Source organism: Seriola aureovittata, chromosome 2 (genome assembly GCF_021018895.1).
Source record: "Seriola aureovittata isolate HTS-2021-v1 ecotype China chromosome 2, ASM2101889v1, whole genome shotgun sequence".
In the NCBI taxonomy this organism is placed as follows: Eukaryota; Metazoa; Chordata; class Actinopteri; order Carangiformes; family Carangidae; genus Seriola; species Seriola aureovittata.
This window is the reverse complement of record NC_079365.1, coordinates 1369726-1392729: the sequence shown is the minus strand read 5'-3', so window position 1 is coordinate 1392729 and position 23004 is coordinate 1369726. Positions and strand designations below refer to the sequence as shown.

The 23004-nt window shown below is 41.3% G+C and overlaps 1 protein-coding gene across 3 annotated transcripts in view; it reads right to left on the bottom strand.

The window, feature by feature from the left end:
• cadpsa (Ca2+-dependent activator protein for secretion a) overlaps positions 1 to 23004 on the bottom strand; it is a 205561-nt gene that overhangs the window by 85244 nt on the left and 97313 nt on the right. For all 3 annotated transcript variants that reach the window (XM_056394806.1, XM_056394789.1, XM_056394798.1), the window contains exons 9-13: positions 20726 to 20792; positions 12038 to 12146; positions 10174 to 10386; positions 2355 to 2491; positions 752 to 939 (exon numbers count right to left, since the gene is read on the bottom strand). In XM_056394806.1, the coding sequence (XP_056250781.1) occupies positions 752 to 939; positions 2355 to 2491; positions 10174 to 10386; positions 12038 to 12146; positions 20726 to 20792 (714 nt within the window). The remainder of the gene's footprint in view (positions 1 to 751; positions 940 to 2354; positions 2492 to 10173; positions 10387 to 12037; positions 12147 to 20725; positions 20793 to 23004) is intronic.

Genomic DNA, 23004 nt, shown 5'->3' with positions numbered 1-23004 from the left:
TTTGTTTCTGTGTCTGACCACTTGTGTTTGTTGAAAAAAAAACAGGAAAACTGGGATTTACAATTTTTCTGCATCTCCAGATCTCAGAAATTACGTTGGCAAGTTACAAATAAGGAAAACAGCTCAAACTTTTTTAAGAAGATATTCATCTTTTCCAGTCAATGAGATCACTTACCTTCTAGTTCCTGAGAAAAATGTGGACCTGAAGTCCTTTTTCTTCATGAACTCAATGATTTTGAGTTCTCTCTTGGCAGTTTGGGCAGGGAGCTCAGGGGCAGAGGAGGAAAGGGCTTGTTCGAGTTCGGCCTGAGATACTGGCCAGTTTAACAACTCACACAGCCGCTGACTAGATGGGTGGGGCAAGGTTTTGGGACAGTGCAGGGAAAGTCGTTTTACGAAAGTGAACAAGGAAAAAAGGTTAAAAGAAGACGGGAAAAAAAGACAAAAAAGAGGAAAAGTGAGCATGCAACATTTAAAGTGCAAACTAATCGACAGGCAAGAAGAAACAACTAAAGCATACATCTGAAGGCATTAACAAAAAGGGTGGGGGCTGAGGGGCGGTCACATATTGCATCATATACTGTATGTGCCTGTATATACTGACTGAAGATGATGACGTATCAAAGATCAACATGTCAGACTCCAAGTTGAGTCTTTCCAATATTAAAATATTCTTTGGTGTTTTTATCATTTCCCAGTTTGTACCTGTGGGGAAAGTGAGACCAGGACTAACCAGCAGTTTGATTTGTACCTGTTTCCATGGACATGTGAGGCACAGAAGGCGAAGCTGTAGTGCAGCAGGGTGGGGTCAATCATGGCTCCATTCTCCGCCCTCTCCAGCAGATCGCTTAGGTAACATAAATGGCGATGGCAACCTCGAACGCCGTAGCGAGCGCAGTACTCATCCAAGACAAACACCTGACCGGGACTGAACCAGCCCTGTAGTGATGAGGTAAACATAAAGTGATTTCCAAAAGCTTGGAGATCAGTGAGCATAATAACATATTCATTAGTTTTGAGGTGAACGGTAAATACACCCATGCAGCAAACAGGCATTAAAATGAATCCTTCCTTCAAATTTTAAGGCAGTGTTAGCTTTTATTTCATGAACTACTTCATGAAATTCTTCAGAATTCAACAGTAGTTGTGCCGTGTGCAAAGGTTTGGGCAGCCTACTTGTAGAACAGAACTTCATTCATTTGTTAGGCCATAACTGACAGGCTTGTGTGGCAGGTCAAGAACTGTGACTGGGAATTGTCAGCTGGCATAAGTACATTCCTTTAAGGTGATGTGACCAGGGTGGCACCACCTGTTAGACTAGAATCACCTCCTGGTGGTTTTCTGCCTCCTCCGCTCAGACTAGTTTCAGGTTGCATCCTTGTTTATCCACAAAATATGAACCATTTGTATGAAGTTTTCTCATAATTGCTGTGAAGTCTTGAGTAATGGTTAAAGTGTTTTGAGAGGTCACACTGACCTTTGACCTTTGACCACTAAACTCTAATCAGTTTGTACTTGAGTCAAAGTGAAGGTTTGTGCCAAATTTGAGGGGATCCCCTTTAAGGAGTTCTTTAGATATTGCGTTCACAAGGCCAAACTCATGTTTTGTGAGGTCACTGTGACCTTTGATTTTTAGCCACCAAAATCAAACCAGAGAAGACCTCAAGATCCACAATGATCTACTTCAAGAAACACAAGCTGAAGCTTCTGGAATGACTCAAACACACATGTGGGTGGGTCTTAACCCTGCTGTGTTTGCACAACAGCTGATAAATATCTCAGAACCTGAAGTGATCTGCAAGAATTTTTTTAAATCATGAAGTTAAAAAACAGCAGTCCATTACTATTTTAAGAAAAGTTCATCTTTGATGGACAGTGTTTGCTGCTCAGGTTTTATTTACTTCAGAGATCAACAAAATAGGGAACTTGCCCAGAAATTGCATACAACTGTGTGTTAATACAAACATAAAAATGCCATAGAAGACCACAAGGCAGGAAGCTCATGTCATCTTAACCCATAGATACCACATAGATTAAGTGGACATGAATGTGAATATGGCCTGAGTGCATCCTCAGTGTGTGTTCAGAACACAAAGTGCATCTTCGCCATGCTTTACCCAGATTTCACTGCTGGATTGTTTTTGTCACCCATGTGTAATGTGCATAAGCAGCAGATGAACAAACTGAACAGACATTAGCTGCGTTAGTCTTTTTACTTGTCTCAACCAGAAATCTAGTGATCGTCTCCAATCTCCACTGTACAGAACTCTGCTGCCAGACTTTTAACCTACTGTAGCACAGCACTGAGGATGACAGCTCCACAGTGACAGACTGAGATAAAGCCTTGTCCTCACCAGGCAGGAGTAGGAGTCGTTGAGTCTGTGATCCAGGGTGAGGCGCTGTACCAGCTCAAAGAGCGAGGCGTGGTCGAAGTTGCATGGGTTGGCTGAAATGAACTCATCCATGCCGTGTTTCTGGGCTCGATCAGCATCTGTACACACCCATATCCCCCATCCAATCAGGAGACAGACAGACAGACAGACAGACAGACAGACAGATAGACAAATTAAATACAATTTTAACATTAATAATCGGATTAATTAAACATATTAGATTCTGCAAGACATTAAAGTAACCATTTATAATGGACACAAGTTTTGACACTTCAGAAGTATCAGTTTACAAATGATGAATATTCAACTGAATACTGAACCCACTGATGGTTTTGGTGCAGTCTTAGCATAAAATCTAATAACCAACATGAAAAGTCACATAAAACATGTACCAGTCAGTTATTAGGTCATTGTGTCCAGTGAATGAGTCCCTTATGGGCTCTTGTTGCGGGTTGCCAGTTTTGACTCAACAGGCAGGGTAAAGGTGGAAAGGACAGTTTTTGGGAGGTGAGGGTGATGTGGAGGTTATAGCTCTAAGTCTCAGGGTCATGTTGTGTTTATGTATATTTCATGTCTCGTGTCTATACACTCCAAACATCTTTTCAGGTTCAAGTCATTTTCCTCTGACTTGTGCATAGAACCACACTGATTTTGTACTGGGCTGCCAAAACATTGTAATGTATAGCAATACACATCCTGTCTGGTCGATACTGAGGAGGACAGCAGTTGTGTAGACGAGGTGCAAGACCATCAAAGCTAAGCCTAGCACTGGTACCCACAGGATCACTAACACTGGCAGCTGGCCGTGCCACCACAGTATTTTACTGCTGCAGAGGCACAAAGTCATGAACATAAGGATTTGTTGCCTAGCTCATCAATAGACAGTGAAGAAGGACAGAGAATTAAACAAACTCAATTCTCCCACCTTTGCATTTGAGGTTCATGCGAAAGCCGATCAAAACGCTGGTACAAAATCATGTAAGTTTTAGATGAATACCACTAGAAAGCATTTAAAGCATAAACGATGTCAGTAGGTGGCAAAGAGAAAGACCACAATCAATCAACCACAATGGATTAACATTGAAAATGTTGCTTCTGTAGTGACAGCATTAAAAGAAGACAACAAACAAAAAGCCTGAGAGATGAACTTAAAGTTACTTTCCCTCTGGACTCATTAAAATGCTTTGACAATCATGTGACTGACTTTTCAATAGCCAAGCAAGGGGCCTTTTAACAGGACACTGCATTGACAACTAACAGGCCAGTTACATGTTAATCCAAACACCTTAACCCTGCAATTTAAGAAAACTAAGAACCAGGACTGCATTAGAGCGCAATATAATCCTCCAGTCACCATTAACCCCCCTCCCCATTTCTAATACCACTTCACTGCAGTGTTGGTGGCCCCAGCCCCCTGGTGTGGCCCCTAATTAACCGCTGTCCTGAAAAGCTCATGGGTTGGGAATGAGCCGAGGACATGGCAGCGCCACACTAAGGAGCCTTTAATAATATTTGACAACAAATTTTCAGGCGCTTTCCTGGTGGTGTGTACACTTACATCAGAGTGCAGTAGGAGGGAGTGGAGAATAACAAGGCTGGGGGGCTGTAAATCCATACAAACCTACTGGCTGATGCAAAGGGGAGGGGGGAACTACATGTCAGTATGTTAACAAATACTCCATGATATGTTAATGTCCCACTGTTGCACCTTTTACTCAGACACCAGCTTTATATTCACCTGACTGCTCGTACTGAGAGTTACCAGTTACTGATTGATTAGGTCAAAAACAATGTATAGAAATATAATGTATACAGTGTATAAATATAACTCAAAGCCCAAAAACATGGAGTCGCCATGGGAGTAAAATGGTTGAATGAAGGTCTGCCTTAGAACAGCTACAACACATGAACTGATCTACACCTCCACTTCATTAATGTGAAGTCCCTCAGCTTCTATTACCCAGAGTTACGTCTGTCCCGTCAGCTTTGAGACCAAAAACATGCATTGAATGTGCAACAAAAGCACTGAGCATCATCTGCACCACCAATGTGACCAAACGTCATAAAAGAATGTATAAATTGGTGGTTTTTCTGTGGAAACCAAGAAAGGCCATACTTGCAAATATTTTTGCAACTACGGCAATTCTGTTAACTCGAGAAAATAAAGCTTTGTTATCTCAAGATAACAGGATAAAAGAATATTTACCTTTCTCAGTTTCTGTATTTTTCAGACCATTTGACAAAGCAATGGAAACACTTCATCTGCTTTTAAGTCACATGACATGACTTGAGTCATCACATGATATCCCAAACATCCGTGATATGTAGCCACTGCCAGATACAAGAGGTTTGTGTTTCCATCATCATGTGCACCAGACGCCCTCGTCCCCTTCGATTGAATACCACAACACATGCTGCCGTGGATGCAGCCGTCCCAACATCGTCACGTTTCATTGCTCACATTTAATTGCGATAATATCATGAGAGGAGAAAACCCAGCTTTATTCACATAACATCACTGACTGGAAACACAGAACATTCACAACTGTGTTTTACCGACTTTTCTTCTATTTTCTGCAAAACTGCGACAGAAACCCAGGACACAGAGTCCGCGTCCTCGTGAAGGCTACTGGTTTCACCTGTTACTAACACTCAGGAAAACAGGAGAAAAGCACAAATGTTTACTGCGCTCAGTATCTGCACAGATACAGATACTCCATGGCGTGAAGAACAGGCTCAGACGGCAGTGTTGTGTCCAGGCTCTTACTGTCGACTCCTCAGTAACACACAGCAGCAACAACACTAGGAGTCTGTTTCCCAAAGTATAAATATGGTTTCGTTGCTGGCAGCATGTGGTATAAACATTATCATCAATACTGATCCAGGCAGTTATGAAAACTAACTCCTCCGACTCCACAGGGTCTCGTTTAGCTCGTCGTAGACTGTAACTTTTCTTGTGAACACACAGTGAGTGTGTGTGTGTGTGTGTGTGTGTGTCCAGTGTGGACACAGTCTGTCCCGTCACTCAGGACAAACTTGGGACAGATGTGAATGAAGGTTATACCGAGCTACACGGCAATCAAGAGATTTGTCAGCCAGCGTCCTCTTCACTGCCCAGTGAAGGCACCCCAGCTGTCAATCAGCAAACAAAACAAAGAGCGGGACGCTGGGAGCTGATTGTGTCCCCTCAACAAGTTCCACCCTCCCCCCAAAAATCTAAAAAGGTGACATTGTGGTGCCCCTTTGGTCTGTAGCTGGTGGCTTGTCAGGTCTGTTTGATGTGAGTGAGCAGGAGTGGAGGCGGGAGGGCTGGACAGTAACATGCAGTGACATCAGTCACCCCCGTCCGTCTGGGCTGGGGAGGGACTGCCCTGACAGTGATTGATGGCTGCTATTCATTTATAGATCCAGAGGAGAGGAACCGGGAGGCAGCGGACACACTGCTGGTCCTGGGTTTGATGGTCTGAAGCGTCCGGGGCTATTGAGCACATGGTTGGCTTTTGTTGTGGACTGACCACAAACGCATCCAGATCTCTGATTCCCCAAAACTAACCATACACCGCCACACATTTAATGATGAAGATACAGTTCATCATTTTGTCACAGCTCCCAGCAGCTGATGTTTGCAACCTCACAGCTGTTCTGAGTTTTAAACATCAGCAGGGAATTGAGATATTTGTGGGATTCTCTCTTCTGACGTGTGTTGAATCTCTTGACAGTGAGTTGTTACTATAATAATTGAGTATAAAAAAAGTGAAGAGTAACAGTTGTTGCACTGAGCTGTTCTTCAACTTTTCCCATCTCTTTTATTACTCAGAGACTGTGCCTAACCAAGAGAAACTCACGCCTTTACATCTTCCAGAGTGGATTATCACAGCGCTCTCCTCACTGGTTTACCTGATACGACCATTTCGGAGATGTTTCATGTATATGAGCCCTCGAGGTCTCTCAGATCTGCAGGAGCTGGTCAGTGAGTGGAGCCCAGAGTTAAAGCTAACCAGGGTGAAATGGCTTTCAGCCATTATGCTGCCCACTGCTGCAGCCAGCTCACAGTGATCAATCTGACGCAAACTGTAACAGGCTTTAAAAAGAAGCTAAAAACGGCTCTATTCTCCTCTGCGGTGACATATTATCTATTTTATAATCTGTGTTTTTAAACTCTTTGCTTTTTATTTTCATGATTCTTTTATTTCTGTTAAGCACAGTGAATGACCTCTGTGTGTGATCATGTGCTATACTAATAAATTTGCCTTGCCTTACTGTTCGTCTGATTCTCCCATAACAAAGCTCATCAGTGCACACAGTCAATGAGTCAGCGGGAACAGCTCAACCACGACACAGCAAAGTGAAGCAGTTGAACGGGTCAAAATGAAATCAAATGTAAATGAAGAACTAACTGTTCAAACTGAGAAAAAATGAACAAAGACAAACTTCACACGTCAGGCCACATGAGCTCTGTTGACACTACCAAAGCAGTTCAGGAAGTTAAATCAAATACACAAGACAAACATTTACACAACAGACCAGTTTAATATGAAATACAGCAGCAGTTCAACAGATGAATCAATCTTAACAAAGAGTCACATTCAAAACACCAAGACCATGATCCCTGGTCTGCGAATGTTCAACCCATCACCAGAAATCTGTTTGAGTGCTGTTCGATTCACACCTGACCTTTGATCGCCACATTACAAAAGTTGTTCAGTCCTGCTTCCTCCAAATAAGATCCATCTCCAAAATCAAACCCATCATCTCACAACCTGATCTGATAAAAGTCATTCATGCATTCATCTTCTCAAGACTGGACCACTGCAACTCCCTCCTCTCTGGTATAAATCATAAATCACTCTCCCGCCTCCAACTAGTTCATCATGTTTTACGGCACTAAAATAAAACCAATGAAAACTCTCTCGTTGTCATCGGAGTAAAAAGAGTTCACTGAAGATATAATTTCATGTCTCAGCAGCTTAACACAAAATTCTTCATCCTGCCTTTGTTGTTACAGTGTTTTAATGTAGTCTATTTTGATTTGGATCAGGGGGTGAGGGTGAGGGTGAGGGTGAGGGTGGGGTCAACATGACGTTATATTATTCATTGCGCTGATCCAGGTGTTAACTGCCAAGTAGTTATTTGGTAACATTGACTGATTGCTGCCTGATTTAATTGTGCAGCAACCACACTGTATTATTCATGGCCTTGCACTTTTAACTTGGTAATTACCAGCTGCTGGGACTCAGTGGGATTCCAGAGGTTGTGTCAAAAACAAGTCACTCACTAAATTCACTTACACAAATGAACACAGGAAGCAATTTTTTCCTTTATAGGTTGTGTTGATCGGCATGCATTTCTCTTTGAGGCAATTGTGCATTTAGTGTTCTAGAGCTACTGTCTGCTGAAATTTTTTGTTTTTGTGTAATTAATAAATGGCTTCTGATAAGCATTTTGATGCAGTCATCTGTTCATCCAGTTGGAGTAACAGATGATTGCAGATGAATCCAGATGTTTTTGGTCTGAGTCTTCACTAAGCAGAAGGAGCTCAGAGGTAGAGGCTTTTTCTGCTGCTTTAAGAAGCCAAGTATACTCCATAATTTAATACTTACTACTTTACTACATTACTATTATTACATCTACTAGAAAAAGAAGAAGAAGAAGAAGGAGAAGAAAAAGAAGAAGAAGAAGAAGAAGAAGGGCTGTGGTCGAAAAGTGAAAATAGTCTCCTCTCTAACCACTTCTCAACCTCGATGGAAAACGTCATGAGGTGAAGGAAAAATGTGAATGTGATTTCTTAGGATTTAGGAAAAGACAGGGAATCCGACAGCACTAACATTAGCCCTTTTTTTTTTTATCGACTTTATTATTAATATATTTATAAAAACAGGATTGAAATGTTTTTAACGAGGGAGAAAGCTTAGATGTCATTTTAAGGATTTTAAAGAAGAGAATTTGATATAGTTTTTTTACGAAGAAAAAAGTTAGACACACTATTATTCAAAGAAAAGTATTTCATATACATCTATAACATGTCTTGAAGTAATCTTTCATGATTGAATTTTGTTTCCATTTATTTACATCAAAAATTGATGCTAACCTTATTGAAACCTTGTTGTTTATTATTATTCCTGAATGAAAATGGTCTTTTTGAGGGCCTTCCGATGCCCAAACAAACTCCTCCTAGGGAATTAATCTGATCGACATTATATTTGGTCAGTCTTATCTTAAGACCTTTAGCATTTTAATTTATGTTGCAGGACTTGCCTGTGGCGGTATGGTGAATTTTGATGATTCGCATTGTCCAAACAGGCTGACACTTTATAGGTTTAATATACAAATGCAGTACATCTCATACGAGATCACACACACAAATACATACACATAAGCACAACAATATAATGCAAACACACACGCACACATGCGCACCCACACACACGCAGAGCAAGTTTTAATGGTACTGTGCTCCTCTTTATATATATATATATATAATATATATATATATATATATACTGTGTGCAATGTTTCTGTAAGTTACATAACTTACTCAGAGCGCTGCTTTGACACGTTTTGACCCGCTCCGCCCAAACCCATGATATTTTCTAATGAGCTGACTCGAACCCATTGGCAGGTGTGAAAGTAAATAAACCAGCAAGCAATTACATTTGCAGAAAATTACGTATTACATTTGTGGTAGGCAATTGCTGTTACGTTTATGGGATTATTAGATTAAAAGCTGCAGATTTGTATTACGTTTGTGGTTTATTACGTTCGTGGACTGTTATTACGTTGGCCGATGATACAGTGGTGACACAGCAGCCATCACAGTTCTTGTTGAGAAACAGACATGCTGTGACTTCACAGGAATCACTCATGAAGTCCCCATGAAAAGAAAAAACTATTATACAACTGTAAACCTTTGTCCATGTGTCTTTTGGTCGTTAAGAAACGTTCTCAGCATCACCTGCCTCAGAATATTAAATAGACTGAAACTAAATATTTTAAATTTCTCTCTTGTCTAGCCTTGTATTTCAATTTTATTTAGCTTTTGTATTATAAGATTAAAAGTCAAACAACCACTCATGCTTTGTTTTCTAATACTGCTTTCTGACAAATCTAATTCCCGAAAGAAACAACCAGCATTTCTGTGTGACACAAGTATGGTCGAGCCCTGCAGTACAGACGGCAAATATGCAGACAGAAGCACAGCCAGAGTAAATCATGTCTGCATGCAGACTACAGAGAAGCTCATGTGTCATGTATTTCTGTCATAAATAACAAATAGAAAGTTATTAACTGTGGAAGAGCGATGGAAGACAACATGAGGAAAGAGAAAGAAAGGGGAGGAAAGCACTTACCCTTTAATCCAGCTACAAGAGAGCAGGGTCAGAAGAAGAAGAAGAAGAAGAAGAAGAAGAAACAAACAGAAACATAAAGGCAAACAGAAAAACCGCCGACACTTTAACACTACCGCAGTTCTACGACAAAGAGCAAAGCAGCGCACAGAGAAAGAATAACAGCAACATGTAGAGTACAAGACCAGGAGGAGACAAACTGAGGACACACAACATTAAATGGGGCCGAACATTTTCCTATGATGAGTTTAATCAATAAGTGTCAGCTTCAGGTGCCAATTCCAAGTTAACTGTCGAAAACTGTTTATTTTATAAAAGCAGGCTCAATTATTTTCCTCAAAAACAACGATTAGACCAAAAACAATGGATGACACATCATCAGTTAGAAAACTGCAGCCTATTTGTGGTGAAGCAAAGAATCAGAAATGGAAACTTACAGAACTGAGAAATGGGTGCATCCAGCTGTGGTGCTGTGCCCCCCCTCGAGTTGAGTTTCTGGACCTGGGTAGGAGGAACTGGCTTGTGTGACTGTCCAGTGGCTCGGTACATGGCCTGCACCCACAGGATTCGGTCCTGTTCATCATCGCTGGCAAAGATCACAGTGTCGCCCTCTTTCACAGCGTTGAAGAATGTTCGACCTCCGTCCAGACCTGAGAGACGGACAGAGGATGTATCCTAGATTTTTCCTTGTATAGGTACATCACGTACATCAACAACCTTTATGAATGTCCAATGGTTCACATGAATTGTATGTGATCTTTGATGTGGCCAGAAGGGATTCACCAGCTCTTGTTTGGTGGATCAGTTTTCACAGCTGATGACCTGAAGATCTGAAGGCTCTTACTGTATTGGGATAACTTCACTCAATGTAGAACTCAAAAACAAGTGTGTGTTAATGCGTCTTTCTCCTCCTCTGTCTGCACTGAAAATATGTGACTTTGTGTATTAGTGCAGACAGGAAGTGTGTGACAGTAAAATAAAGGTGAACTTTCCTGATGGAACCTCTAACTTTCTCTGTGATATTAAATATCAATATGGCCGAGCACACGTAGGCCACAGGTGAAGATGTTTTGATGCCATTTTTTCCTTCCTGATACTGACACTGAAACCTCAGCTGAAAAAAAGAGGGAAATTTAGTGAAGATATATGTGAGACTGCTCTGTAGTGCTGGTCCAGTCTTCATGTTGCTCACAGATCAGTCTAATGTTGGTCAGACTGTTTCACAAAAATAAAGACTGGCTCATTTTAAGACAAAAACATTAGACACCTTACCCCCAGGCTAACTCAGGTCTGAGACCAATGTTCCCATGGTAACAAACAATGACCCTGCGCTGAGCAACAGCACCCAACAACAAAAAACAGGAAAACATGGCTCATAATTTGTGGTTTGCTGACATTGTTATGGAGAGAGTAAAGACAAGAGAAAGAGTTTTTAGAGACCAAATCAGATTTTTATTTTTATTGTTTCACTCTTTGCTAAATTTCCCACGTAAAACGTGTTGAATTCCTCAAAAGGACAAACATTTTCTGCTGAGGGTAAAAGGAACTAAGCAGTGGGACATGGTTCCTCAGTCAGCCCTTTTTTTTTTATTTGAAAAAAATCTTAGTTTACCCAGAATTCATTGTCCCACAGTCCGGCTTAATGTAGTCAAGAACTAAACTGCTTTGTGCAACAGATGAATTTAGACGTTTATCTGAAGTCTGATTATTTTATACATACATATATAAAAGTCAGTCTTTGTGAAACTGGCCCCTGAGTTAGTCTCGGGGCTAGGTGTCTAAAGTCTTCATTATTGTGAAACAGCCTGACTTGCATTAGACTAACCAGTCTTTGTGAAACAAAAAACTGAAAAATCGTTTAATGTGTTAGAACATCTTTTTCAGGGATGAAGAAAACTCCATCTTTACTGCAGCAGTGAAAGTTAATGAAGCCTTGAAAGTTAATGAAACGCTTCCTGCAGGTTGATGACTGACAAACGCTCTGTCTGCACCAACTGTGTCACTTCACCCTCTGATCATCACCATGACAACACTGTACTGCAGGAAGTAGGACTGTATACTGGTGTCAGAGTGGAGGGAAACAGACCAGCAACAGAAGAAGACTGACTGTTGGTCAGGGCTTCATCCTACGGCAACATAATGATCACATGATGAAGACCAGCACAGTCTCCAGACCTGAACCCCATAGAGTGAAGTGTGTCACCTGTGTGGGCGGACTAAAGCTGTGCAGTGGCTTTAAAAACAAATCTGCATTTCGAATTGTGACACATTGTGACATCGTTGTGAAGTGGTCTCTGTTACCTGGCTGGGGATCGGTGTAGTCCACAGTGTAGCCATCCAGCTGGAGCAGCTCCACAGGCTCCGCCTTCTTCTCTCTGTAGCTGCACATGGCAAAGGTGTACTGACTCACCTGTACCAATTACACAGACAGGACATGTTGACTTAGCAGCCAGCTCAGGAGAAGTCAGCTCTTAACCATACTACACCACAAATCCTCACCTCCAGCTGTCCCTCAGTATAAACCTCTTCCTCAGCAATCATTGATGTGCCACATGTCTTTAAACTCCAGCTATAACTACCTTCAATATGTTCAGTACAACACTTTTTATTCTCAATATCTTCCAAATCAAATCATCAATGACAAACATTTTAGAGACAGATGATAATATAACTTCCTGTCTGTAACATTGTCCAGTAACATAGAGAGAGATGTCATTACAATGTCATTACACTTCACCTGTAGGGTTCATTATTAACATGTTTTTCCAACATGTTCAGGGCGGTGCACGAAAAGCTGCCATTCAAATTCCATCTCCAATAGGACATTTGTTTTTCCTACATATCTGACGGCATGTAAACACATCATGGGACTAACCACATTAATAACGATGATAATGAATACTAGAAATAAATTATGTAGTGCAAAATGAATGAATTATCTGCTACACATTTTAGTTTAGACGTTGCATCTTTAAACACTTAGTGACCCAGACTGTTTTTTATTTCCATCACAACATCTGTGTTAGACTTTTGGAGGGAGGGGGCTCATTAGATCCCTTAGCCCCCTCACTCAGTGTTAAACAGTGTGTAAACACTCCCTAATAGGAAACACTTTCTGTTTGTCATGTGCATAATACATGTGGTTAGTCTGGTTGCTTATTTATTTATAAAAAAAAATAAAAAGTGAAAAATATGTGTAGTTGTGGTGCTTGGAAATGAGTGTGAGGAATATTAAGTGTGTAGTTGGGTGTCAGGGGGGGCGGCCGGTGGGGGGTTACTACAGTGGTGGGTGGAGGGAGGGGTTAGCGGATGTGTATAGATATTATCACTGAATTTTAGAAGAACTGGGCTTCATTTTAGGTGAAAGATGCAGAGGTGGAAGAGCAGTGTAATAAAGGCTTTATATTTTTATCTTTACCACAATAAAGCTGCAATGATTGTCTGACCCCACTCTGCTTTGCTGTTCACATTATTCATCCGTGCATCAAAAGCTATGTGACTTAATTTCATCACCGCAGTTGAGAGTTTGCTTTCATCAAAGCAGTTACCGCCCTCAGCCGTGCCCCAAGCCCCGCCTACCATCCAACGTTGCAGGATTTGGTTTCTCTGACGGTTTCCCTAAAACCTGCTATATTTTTATCGGTCAGCCAATCAGAAGAGAGGCTCAGAGCCTCCTCTTTTCTGATTGGCTTACCGACCTGTTGTAACTAGAGCTCCAGGGAGAAGCCTGAGATGGTTTTTGTTTCTTAAAACCACAAATATATCTTCTTATGGATCAACACTTCAAATGAAACACAGAAGAAGAGGAAAATGTGGAGTTTTAATTAAAGTTAGCTCTCTTCACTGTATACCATGTATACTTTACTCCACATGCTCGTCCTATTCTTGTTAAGCCGTTGCACAAGCTGCAGATGTCGTGAGCAGGTGAATATCATGTTTTTATGTGCACATGTGTGGAATGTGTCTGTTTATGAATACCCCCAAATGTGAAGGCTGCCAGGCCAGCAGCTCCGTCACCATGCTCATAATGACAACATTAACAAGCAGGTAATATTTACTGCATTCACCTGCTACCACGCTATCATTTGCTAAATAGCTCTTAACACAAAGCACAGCTGAGGATGATGGGGATATCATTCGTTCTGTAGGTGTTTGGTCATAAATTAAAACAATTTAAAATAAATGCAGAGAAAGGCAAAGGGGAACATGAATGTACGTAGCAACCATCCATCCAATAGTTTTTCTGGACCAAATCATCCAAAAGCTCTACCTCCACACATGAAATTCACCACTTCAAGTGAAGGATTTGAATTTAACTGAGCACATTCATGCTCTCTGTAGGTTGAACTCTTTCCAGTTTGGACACTCCCATGAGCTCTCCACTGTAGTGCCCCCCTCAGGCCGACAATACACAAGATAAACATAAAATAAATACGAGATTATCATATCTGATAAATGCATTCATGCTCCCAGAGGATGGACCTTTGATGCGAATGACCCTGTGGGCTTCCCTCTAGTGCCGCCCTCAGGACAAACAGAGTGGTGTAATGTAACAGGCTACTGTTACACTGTCAGGCCTGATAATAAAAGGCCAGTATGACCCAGATATCAGTGTAACCGTGGTCTAGGTTAGTAGGTGTGGTGTTGACACTGCTCCCTGTGTTGGTAAGAGGAAGTGTAGTGACACTGTGTTGTTAGCTGTAGCCGGCCTGCTGCCACTGTAGCTGCCAGTCAAACAGGCCTGTCGTCACAAATCACCAGGCCTGGCCAATCCGGCGCTGTCGCCACCTCTGCCGTTGCAAGTGGCAGCTCTCACTTTAGCTGCAGCTGCATTGTGTGTGTGTGTGTGTGTGTGTGTGTGTGTGTGTGTGTGTTTGTGTGTGTGTGTTTGTGTGTGTGTGTGTGTGTGTGTGTTGGATTTCCCTCCATGTGTGTGACAAATGAGATTCCTCACGACAGCACTGATGAGACCTGAGGCCAAGCAAAGGATGGAGGAAACTGGACCGACTCTCCAGCAGCTCCCTGGCCTGCAGGACACCACAAAGGCAAATCAGAATCTAAACTACCCCCCTCCCTCCACCCATACCCCAAAACACCAGCCTCCTTTCTCCCAGTGTGTCTCTGTCTATCTCTCTCTCTCTCAGCTGTCAGTCAGCAGAGCAGCGATGGAGAGACAGTGATGAAGAATGAGGAAGGAGCAGAGAGTGAAGGGGATTGTTGCAGTCGTTTATGTTCACATCATTACTGGAAATGCATGGATGTGAACACTGGAGATGATTTGCTGGATGTGGCACATGTGTTCCCAAACAAACTTCAGAGGCCAAAAAGCAAAACTTTCAATCCAAAACCTGACATGAGACAGAGAGGTTGTTTTACAATGAGCTCCAACAACACAGAGAATTCACGCTGTCAGTGGAGTTGAACGTGTACTGCTGTCTTACTCAAATATCTTATTTTAAATTTAAATCAAGTTTCAGTGTTATTGCTGATGTTAAATTAAATGAACTTGACTAAAATTAATTAAATTGAAATGAACTGAGATGAAGTTATGTGAATTAAAAAGAAATAAATTAAGTATTCCCAATAAAATGTACAGAACGGAAGTGAATTGAAATAAAGTGAGCTGAATTAAAATGAACTGAATTGACACAAACTGAAAGACAGATGTGGACAGATGTGCAATTACACTCGGTCCACCATGAACATGCCTATACATTTGTAATCTGCCTGGACGCTGTGAAGAGGGTCGACTCAGGCCACAACCACTGGACTGATTAGGAACTACTAGAGGAGGAGGAGGAGGAGGAGGGGGAGGAGGATGAGGAGGAGGATGAGGAGGAGGGGGAGGATGAGGAGGAGGAGGAGGAGGAGGAGGAGATGAAAGGCAAGGGCTAAACAACAAGGAGAGCAAAGAGAGGAGGAGGATGGGGAAATGAGGTGGAAGCAGGAGATGTGGAGGAGAATGGACAGAGAGGGGGAGGACTGAGAAGAGAGCTGAGATGAGGAGTATCAACTCCTGATTCAAAACTATGTTGATCATAGTTCATAGCTCCTGTGTTTGAACTCAAACACAGGAGTGTGTTGTCCCTATCACACTGACAGAAACATTTTGAATCTTTATTCACCTCTGCCATGATGCACAGTCAGGGGTTAAACTGGGTTTTGTAAAGGGGTGTGGGGGTCCTTTTTTACATATTACTGTGAATAGCCAAAGCGTCTTTATTTACATCTCACGCGTTCAGTTGACATATCAGCTATTCTCTCATTCCATTTCTCATTAGCTTCCAAATACGACTGTGCCTGTGTGTGAGTGTTTGTTAGAGAGAGTTATCTTTTTTACATAGGAATACATTGTCTTAAAGAAGTGGGACTGTGATCATCACTTCACAGTCAGCGTGTTACTGATATGGCCACTTCTTCAGGTCACCCTGTCATTCCTCAGGAGTAGAAGGTTATGGTCACATGATCACATCTAACGAAAAAGCTTGACATTTTGGTAAATGTGCTTATTCAGTTTCTTTGCCAAGAGTTGGATGTCCAATTAAAAAAATACCAATACCATACCAAAGTATAAAAAGTCAATGTTATACAGATTAAACAGATGATATAAAGCATTTTAATCTGTGGCTATCTGCTTCTTGCTGTTTTGTGCTAAACTGACGAGCTGCTGGTGGTGGCTTAATATTGTCGATCTTTTCATATAAACCTCCCAAGAAAGTGAAAAAGCACATTTGCCAAAATGTCAAATTGCCTTTATCGTATTACAGGTAGACTCCCCATCTCTTTTATTCACCTGAAGAAGAAAGGGAAGACATACCTGTGCTCAGGTTCAGAGGTATCATCAGACTACTAATAAGGCTCTTTATGATTCACAAATTCATAAAGAGCGTTTTAATAATAGTCTGTAGATTGCTCTGTACACTGATACTGTGTAGAGATACTGGAACACTGAGGACCCTATCTCACACCCACATTGGCTCATTGTTATATTGATGCAGCGGAAAGTGATTGACCAGCAAAAACCTGTTCTTTAGTCAGTGTCCCAGTATTTCACTGTTATTTTAAGGAGCATTATCAAGAGTAATATGTGCCAACATACACAGACACACAGAGCTCACACACTCTGTCTGTTACACACAAGCAGAGTGAGCTGAAGATGCTCTTAGATGTTTGGATAAGTCAGGTGACTTATCCAAATCCAATACAGCCTCAGAAGGTCGGAGCTTCTTTGTGACATGCTGTGTGTTGTATAACGTTGTCATGTGTCATGGATGTCTCTTGCCGAGGCTCTGCAGAGAAACTTCTTTCTTTCTACCTGGTAAATCCTCCACAGTGTTCCACATTCATCTCCTCAGTTTGTCCACAGTTTCATAAGGAGCTAAAGATTTATTCACACTTCTCATCATGTAAATATAAATCTGTCTGACATTGTGATTTGTGCCGTTACTTCACTGTAGAGCTGTGAGCAGCACAATGATTCACTCAGACCTTCTTTGGAAGGACTGGGCTTACTGGTCAGGATTAGGATCACTGGTCAGGACTGGGATCACTGGTAAGGATTTGGATCACTGGTCAGGACTGGTCTCAAAGTTCAGGACTGGACTCACTGGTCAGGACTGGGATCACTGGTCAGGACTGGGCTTACTGGTCAGTCACAATATGTGATCAACTGACCACAAACAGAATCTAACTCTGTGTGAAACACTGCAACGTTATAATAGCAATCTGCCAAGGTGCAGGTGCCTGGATTTTAAAGGGAGTGGGAGATGACACTGTGATTGGTTTATTGGATGTTGCGCCCAAAACATTCCCATGAATAATTAAGAGATGAAGTACAACCCTTCTGAACCATGCAACTGGAGCAGAGACTGTTTTTTCCGCTGTTAAAATAGCAAAAAAGACATGGACACACCCTGAATGTACTTCCACCACGCGCTGCAGACCATGAGCTTTGGATCGTTTCAGTCCTGAGTGTCACTGTTCCTTCCTCTGAATACAGTTGTATCCAAAATATATATGTATATTTCATGAACTTAAAAAATAGAAAAAAACATTCAACTAATTGTGGCATGTGAAAAACGCTCTATGAATTTTATTAACTCGTTAGTCCTAGATTAACTAGATCGGACTGTAGGTCAAGAACTGTCTTGAAGAATCATCAGCTGATGACTTAGTACTGACTTCCCCAAACTTCTGTGCACGTCACACTTAGTTTCATTTTGAAGTTTAATGAAATTGTGCAGCAATGTTTGTTTTTATGTAGCTGTATGTAAAAGAGTCATCCAGACAGTGTATTGGATGGTGCAGAGACACTAACTGTAAAATGAGTAAAAGTTAAAAAGTTAAAAGTAAAATTATTACATGAGGATACAACTCAGTGAGACATGAGTCAAAAGACTGAGACAAACTTAATATTAATATTTCTGACCCATTCAAGTGGAAAGGATCCAAATCAAAGTGTGAAGTGATTAGCACAGTCATGGGTAACAAAATGACAACGGTCAGAATTTACTCACAACATTTTACATGAAAGAAAAACCAGACAGTGAGTGAAGGAAAAATGACACTGCAGAGTCTCTACGACACAACATCTAAAACAGCAACAACAAGTACATGAGTCACTCAAACACACAGCAGCAACCAGAGAGTGAGTCTGCTCCTCAAAACAAACATCCACACACACAAACATAAAAACAACCCCCCACCCCACACACACACACACACACACACACACACACACAGACACACACATACATCCCTCTTTTATTATATTTGTGGGGACCCATCACTGACATATTGGCTTCTTATACTAACTTGGACCATCACAACAGGCCTGACCCGAACCCTGAAACCAGGTCTTAACTCTCACACAGCCTTTTTAATTTGTGGGGTCCAGCATTTTGTTCCCACAAATAGAGTGGGCTCCTGTTTTTCTGACCCCACAAATATAGTGAAACAAGCCCACACACATACACAGCCACACACACACACACAACACACACGCGCGTGTGCAGTCGATTGACCAGTATTTGTCACTTGCTATATATTTAGCTGGGAGCAAATGAGAGGCTTCAAGTTGGCGGTGCTCAGGCTTTTCTAGCTGCGAGTGTTAGGCCAGCTAGTGTTCACTCGACTTTGTCAATCCCCTGTCAACTTGTAGCTCTGAGACATATCCTCTCCAATGCACAAGAGACAGGCCGCTACCCCCCACCCCCTCCCCGCTACTGCCCATTTCCTAATGCAGAGCCACCAGGAAATGGCCGCTTCCACTACCCCTCCACAAACACACACACACACACACACACACCCCACCCCCATCTCCTGACAAAAGCCTGCTTGGCCTCTCCATCATTCCTCTGACAGCCAAGGGAGGACAGCTTGGCTGCATCTCTCCGTCTCGCTGCACACACAACATGTGGCCAATGAAAATATTATAGCCATGAAGCAGAGCTGATGTTGACGGCTGCTCATGGTTGTGTGTGTGTGTGTGTGTGTGTGGTGCGATCAGGTCACGGAGCTCGCTTCAGTCAAAATTTGATCTCGTGGTTAGAAATTATGATAGAGAGTGAAGATAAAGAGTGTATGACATTATTTGGATGCTCTCTCTAAGCTGATAATTGTGAATTTGAATTAATCACCTTAACCAGTCTAGTGGTCAGTTTAACAGCAGGGTGAGGAAGAAAGAGTTTAGCAAGTTGCTTGTGACCCTGAACCTGGTTTGACGATCAGACTTATAACTTGGTCACACTGGGGAAACTGCTAAATGGTGTAACAGCTTCTAAAAAACCACAACAACATATCAGATAAATTTCCAGTCTAGCTTGATTTGATTAGAGTGAACGTCAACCCTGCAGAGGTAGATTTCATTAAACATCCTTATCTCTTAAAGGACCAGTGTGTAGAATTTAGTGGCATCTAGTGGTTGCAGATTGAAAACAACTGAATAACTCCACCTAAGAGTGTAGGAGAACCTGCGGTGGTCTTCAGGTAATGTAAAAATGTAAAAGCCCTCTCAAGAGCCGGTATTAGGTTTGTCTGCTCTGGGCTACTGTAGAAACATGGCAGGCTCTGTGGATGAGGACCCATAGATATGTAGATATATAGATATTCCAAGCTAATGAAGAGAACAATTCTTAGTTTTAGGTAGATTACACACTAATGAAAACATAATTATAAATATTATTTTTCATTTCTACTAGTAGATCCTCCTGAATCCTTCACACTGGTCCTTTAACAGGGTTCTGTAGATTTCAGGAAAGTGAAGGTTTCCCTCCATCATCTACAACTACGTCAACATATCAGTGATTCTCAAAGTTTTCCCCTCAGCCTCAAGTTTAATAACTTGACTTGAACTTACACCTGGGTCCTTATAGAGGTAGAACTAACGATTATTTCTATTTTTGATTAATCTGCTGATACATTCTTGTGTTAAAAAATATAATTATCTTTGAGTCGATAAAATTGTTAAATATGCTCCTTTCATTCACACACTTTGTTTTGTCCGAACAACAGTCCCAGCCCCATAGATAAATGATTACCAAAGTAGCTACAGCAGTAGCTGCATCATTTTTCATTCAACTGACAAATTCATTCTTTGCATAGTCATCTCTGCTAAGTCTAAATTGAACCAAGACATATATGTGAGGACCACGGTGAGGATGGCAGGTGGCAAACTGTTTCACTTATTTCTATAAACTTGTATTAGACATATTAAATTATCAGTCCTATAAAAAATATCAGTGACCTCATCTGGATCCAGACGCTCAGGTGGAGAACGGACGACTTGTAGCCATCACTGCTGTAGGGACGGCAAGTTCATTAGAAATACATTTCCTTTCCTACCTGGGAAAGAGGTATCCTGAAGATTTTAGTTCAACACCTTTGTGTTTGTTTGTGTTTTACCATCCAGTACAATGTGTGACTTGTATCTTGTAGGAACCAAAATACATTAACCCAGTGTAAACATGACTGCATTTCATCTGTGCTTACCTGAACCAGCACAAAGAATCTTTTCTTCCATCTTTTCCACACGTTTTTGCCAATGGCCCAGAGATACCTGAGGGATACAAAAGAAAACCTTACTTTAGACAAAATAAACCTTTCTCAGTGTGACATTCATGCTGCTGTTCTGAACTGGATCAAGCGTTTTCTCTTCTTTCTGCTTTGCCATCACTCATATGACTTGATCCACCAGGTGTTAGTGTTGAGCCTCTACTGACACCTCCTGGTAAAATGCCATCACTGCAACCAGTCACATTACTGCTTTGAAACTCCCGGAGCATCGCAGTACATCTCATTGTCCTGTTCTGTCGTTGGTGTTGTTGTCTAAGCTGACAGACCTTTCTCGGAGCAGGTCTAACTAATGATACTGAGAGTGTTGCTTGTCTATACATGGAGACAACAGTGCTACAGTCAGATAAAGGTATGAATCATTGTGCAGACAATGACTGCAGCTGTTTGCTGCTGATACTGCAGGTGCCATGGCTGACAACAGCAGACCTTGGATGGTCAGTAACAAGTGGCTGGGTGTTCTTATAGTCAGCACTTCAGCGTGTATAGTCATGTTTCCTTGTTTATGGTTAATGAACCAATAGTGTATTCACACATCCCTCTTCTCTCTCTTCTTCTAGATATTCGACCAATTATGGAGTGTAAGCTATCTATAGTAATCTCTCTAAGTGTATAAAGACTATCCCCAGAGGTTCCTGCTTCAGATTTGAGGTGACTGCATTAATGAATCCTCCTTTCTCCTTGAGCAAGTATCAATAAACATCCTCAGCATAAGACATCCTGGACTCTAGCGCTCTTTCTTCACCACCGATGATAAGAATTGTCCCTAACAATCAGGTTCAAATAGAAGGTCATTTGACTGAAGAAGACAACCTCCCTGGAAAATCCCCAGCTCAGATGACTTTAATAATGATGTTTCTGTTTCTGTCAAAGTTATAAACTGCAACTTTTCAACATTGAAATAACTGGACCTATGTTCTAGATGTTGTTGAGTTGTGTTCTTACATTTTCCCAAATGTTTCCATCAATTCTCAAACCACAGAAATCTGTGATTTTAATCATGGTAATGTTTCATTGGTGTCCTGTCAGTGACATCATATCCTCTATGATCATGTGTCAGTGTGTTTGTCTGACAGAAGCTCAACATTGACTTTTATCTAGTTTTAAGCCACATACACTTTTTACACCTTGGTGGTTTTCAGCTCTATATTTGAACCAGATGAAGGATTTTAGTCGTCGGACGTCTGGATCTGAAGTTATCAGAGAAACAAGCTGAGGAAATGTTAGACAGCTCAGCTCCCAGCTGCTGGAGACGTCCTGTCCTGTGTCACTGAAGAGCGTCGCTGAATCTCTGATTTTTTGAAGAGAAACTGTTTTATTCAGTGTTTTTAACTGTTATAATCATAAAATGGTTATAATCAGAATGGGGCAGGACCTGGCGGGACCTCCCCCTATCTCTTTCAGGGTGAGGAGAAAGAGGTGCGTCTTTTCACAGTGGGCAGACACCATCCAAAATATTCCTGGGGATTACAGGACAAGGTGTAAGAGATAAATAAACAAAAAACTTTAACGCTGCCCTAAATTAAAATCTATCCATCCAATTTCAGGAGATATGGGGGATGGGCCCTTGCCAGGCAGCCCTGACTGTCTGTGCGTGGGCCCCCGATTGCGGCGCTGGGGTGGTTGGGCTGGGGCCCCCTTGCCTGCCCCTCTAGTTTATCATTATTATATAGTATCACATTATTATTGTATTATATTATTATGTCTTATATTATTATATATTATTATTATTTATATATATATAAACCAAAAGAAAAGAAAAAAACATGGAAAATTCTACAGAATTTTTTTCTGTGAAATTCAGCATATCATATTTCATCTGTCTGGAAACCTTGAGATCTAGACTATGATTAAAAATAAAGGTTACGACTATAATTTAAAGGCACACAATTAAGTTAATTAAGTTAATTCAAAACAAACTTAAACAAAAGGACTATGAGACAGTACATGCCAATTACATTCATCTGATATTTTCCCAAACCTTTCTTGCAAGCTCAGAGCCATTCATAAATGATTTATAATACAGCAGACTGTTTCAGTCACCATGGTGTATATAATCTCTTATAATGTGTGCTCTGTGTGTTGAGTTTTCTTTTAGACTCTGACATGAAAACATGCTTCAGAAGGAGGTGAACAGGGAGAGGGCTTTTATTGTAAAAGAACATCTGAGGGTGAGGACCCCAGTTTGATTTGCCTCT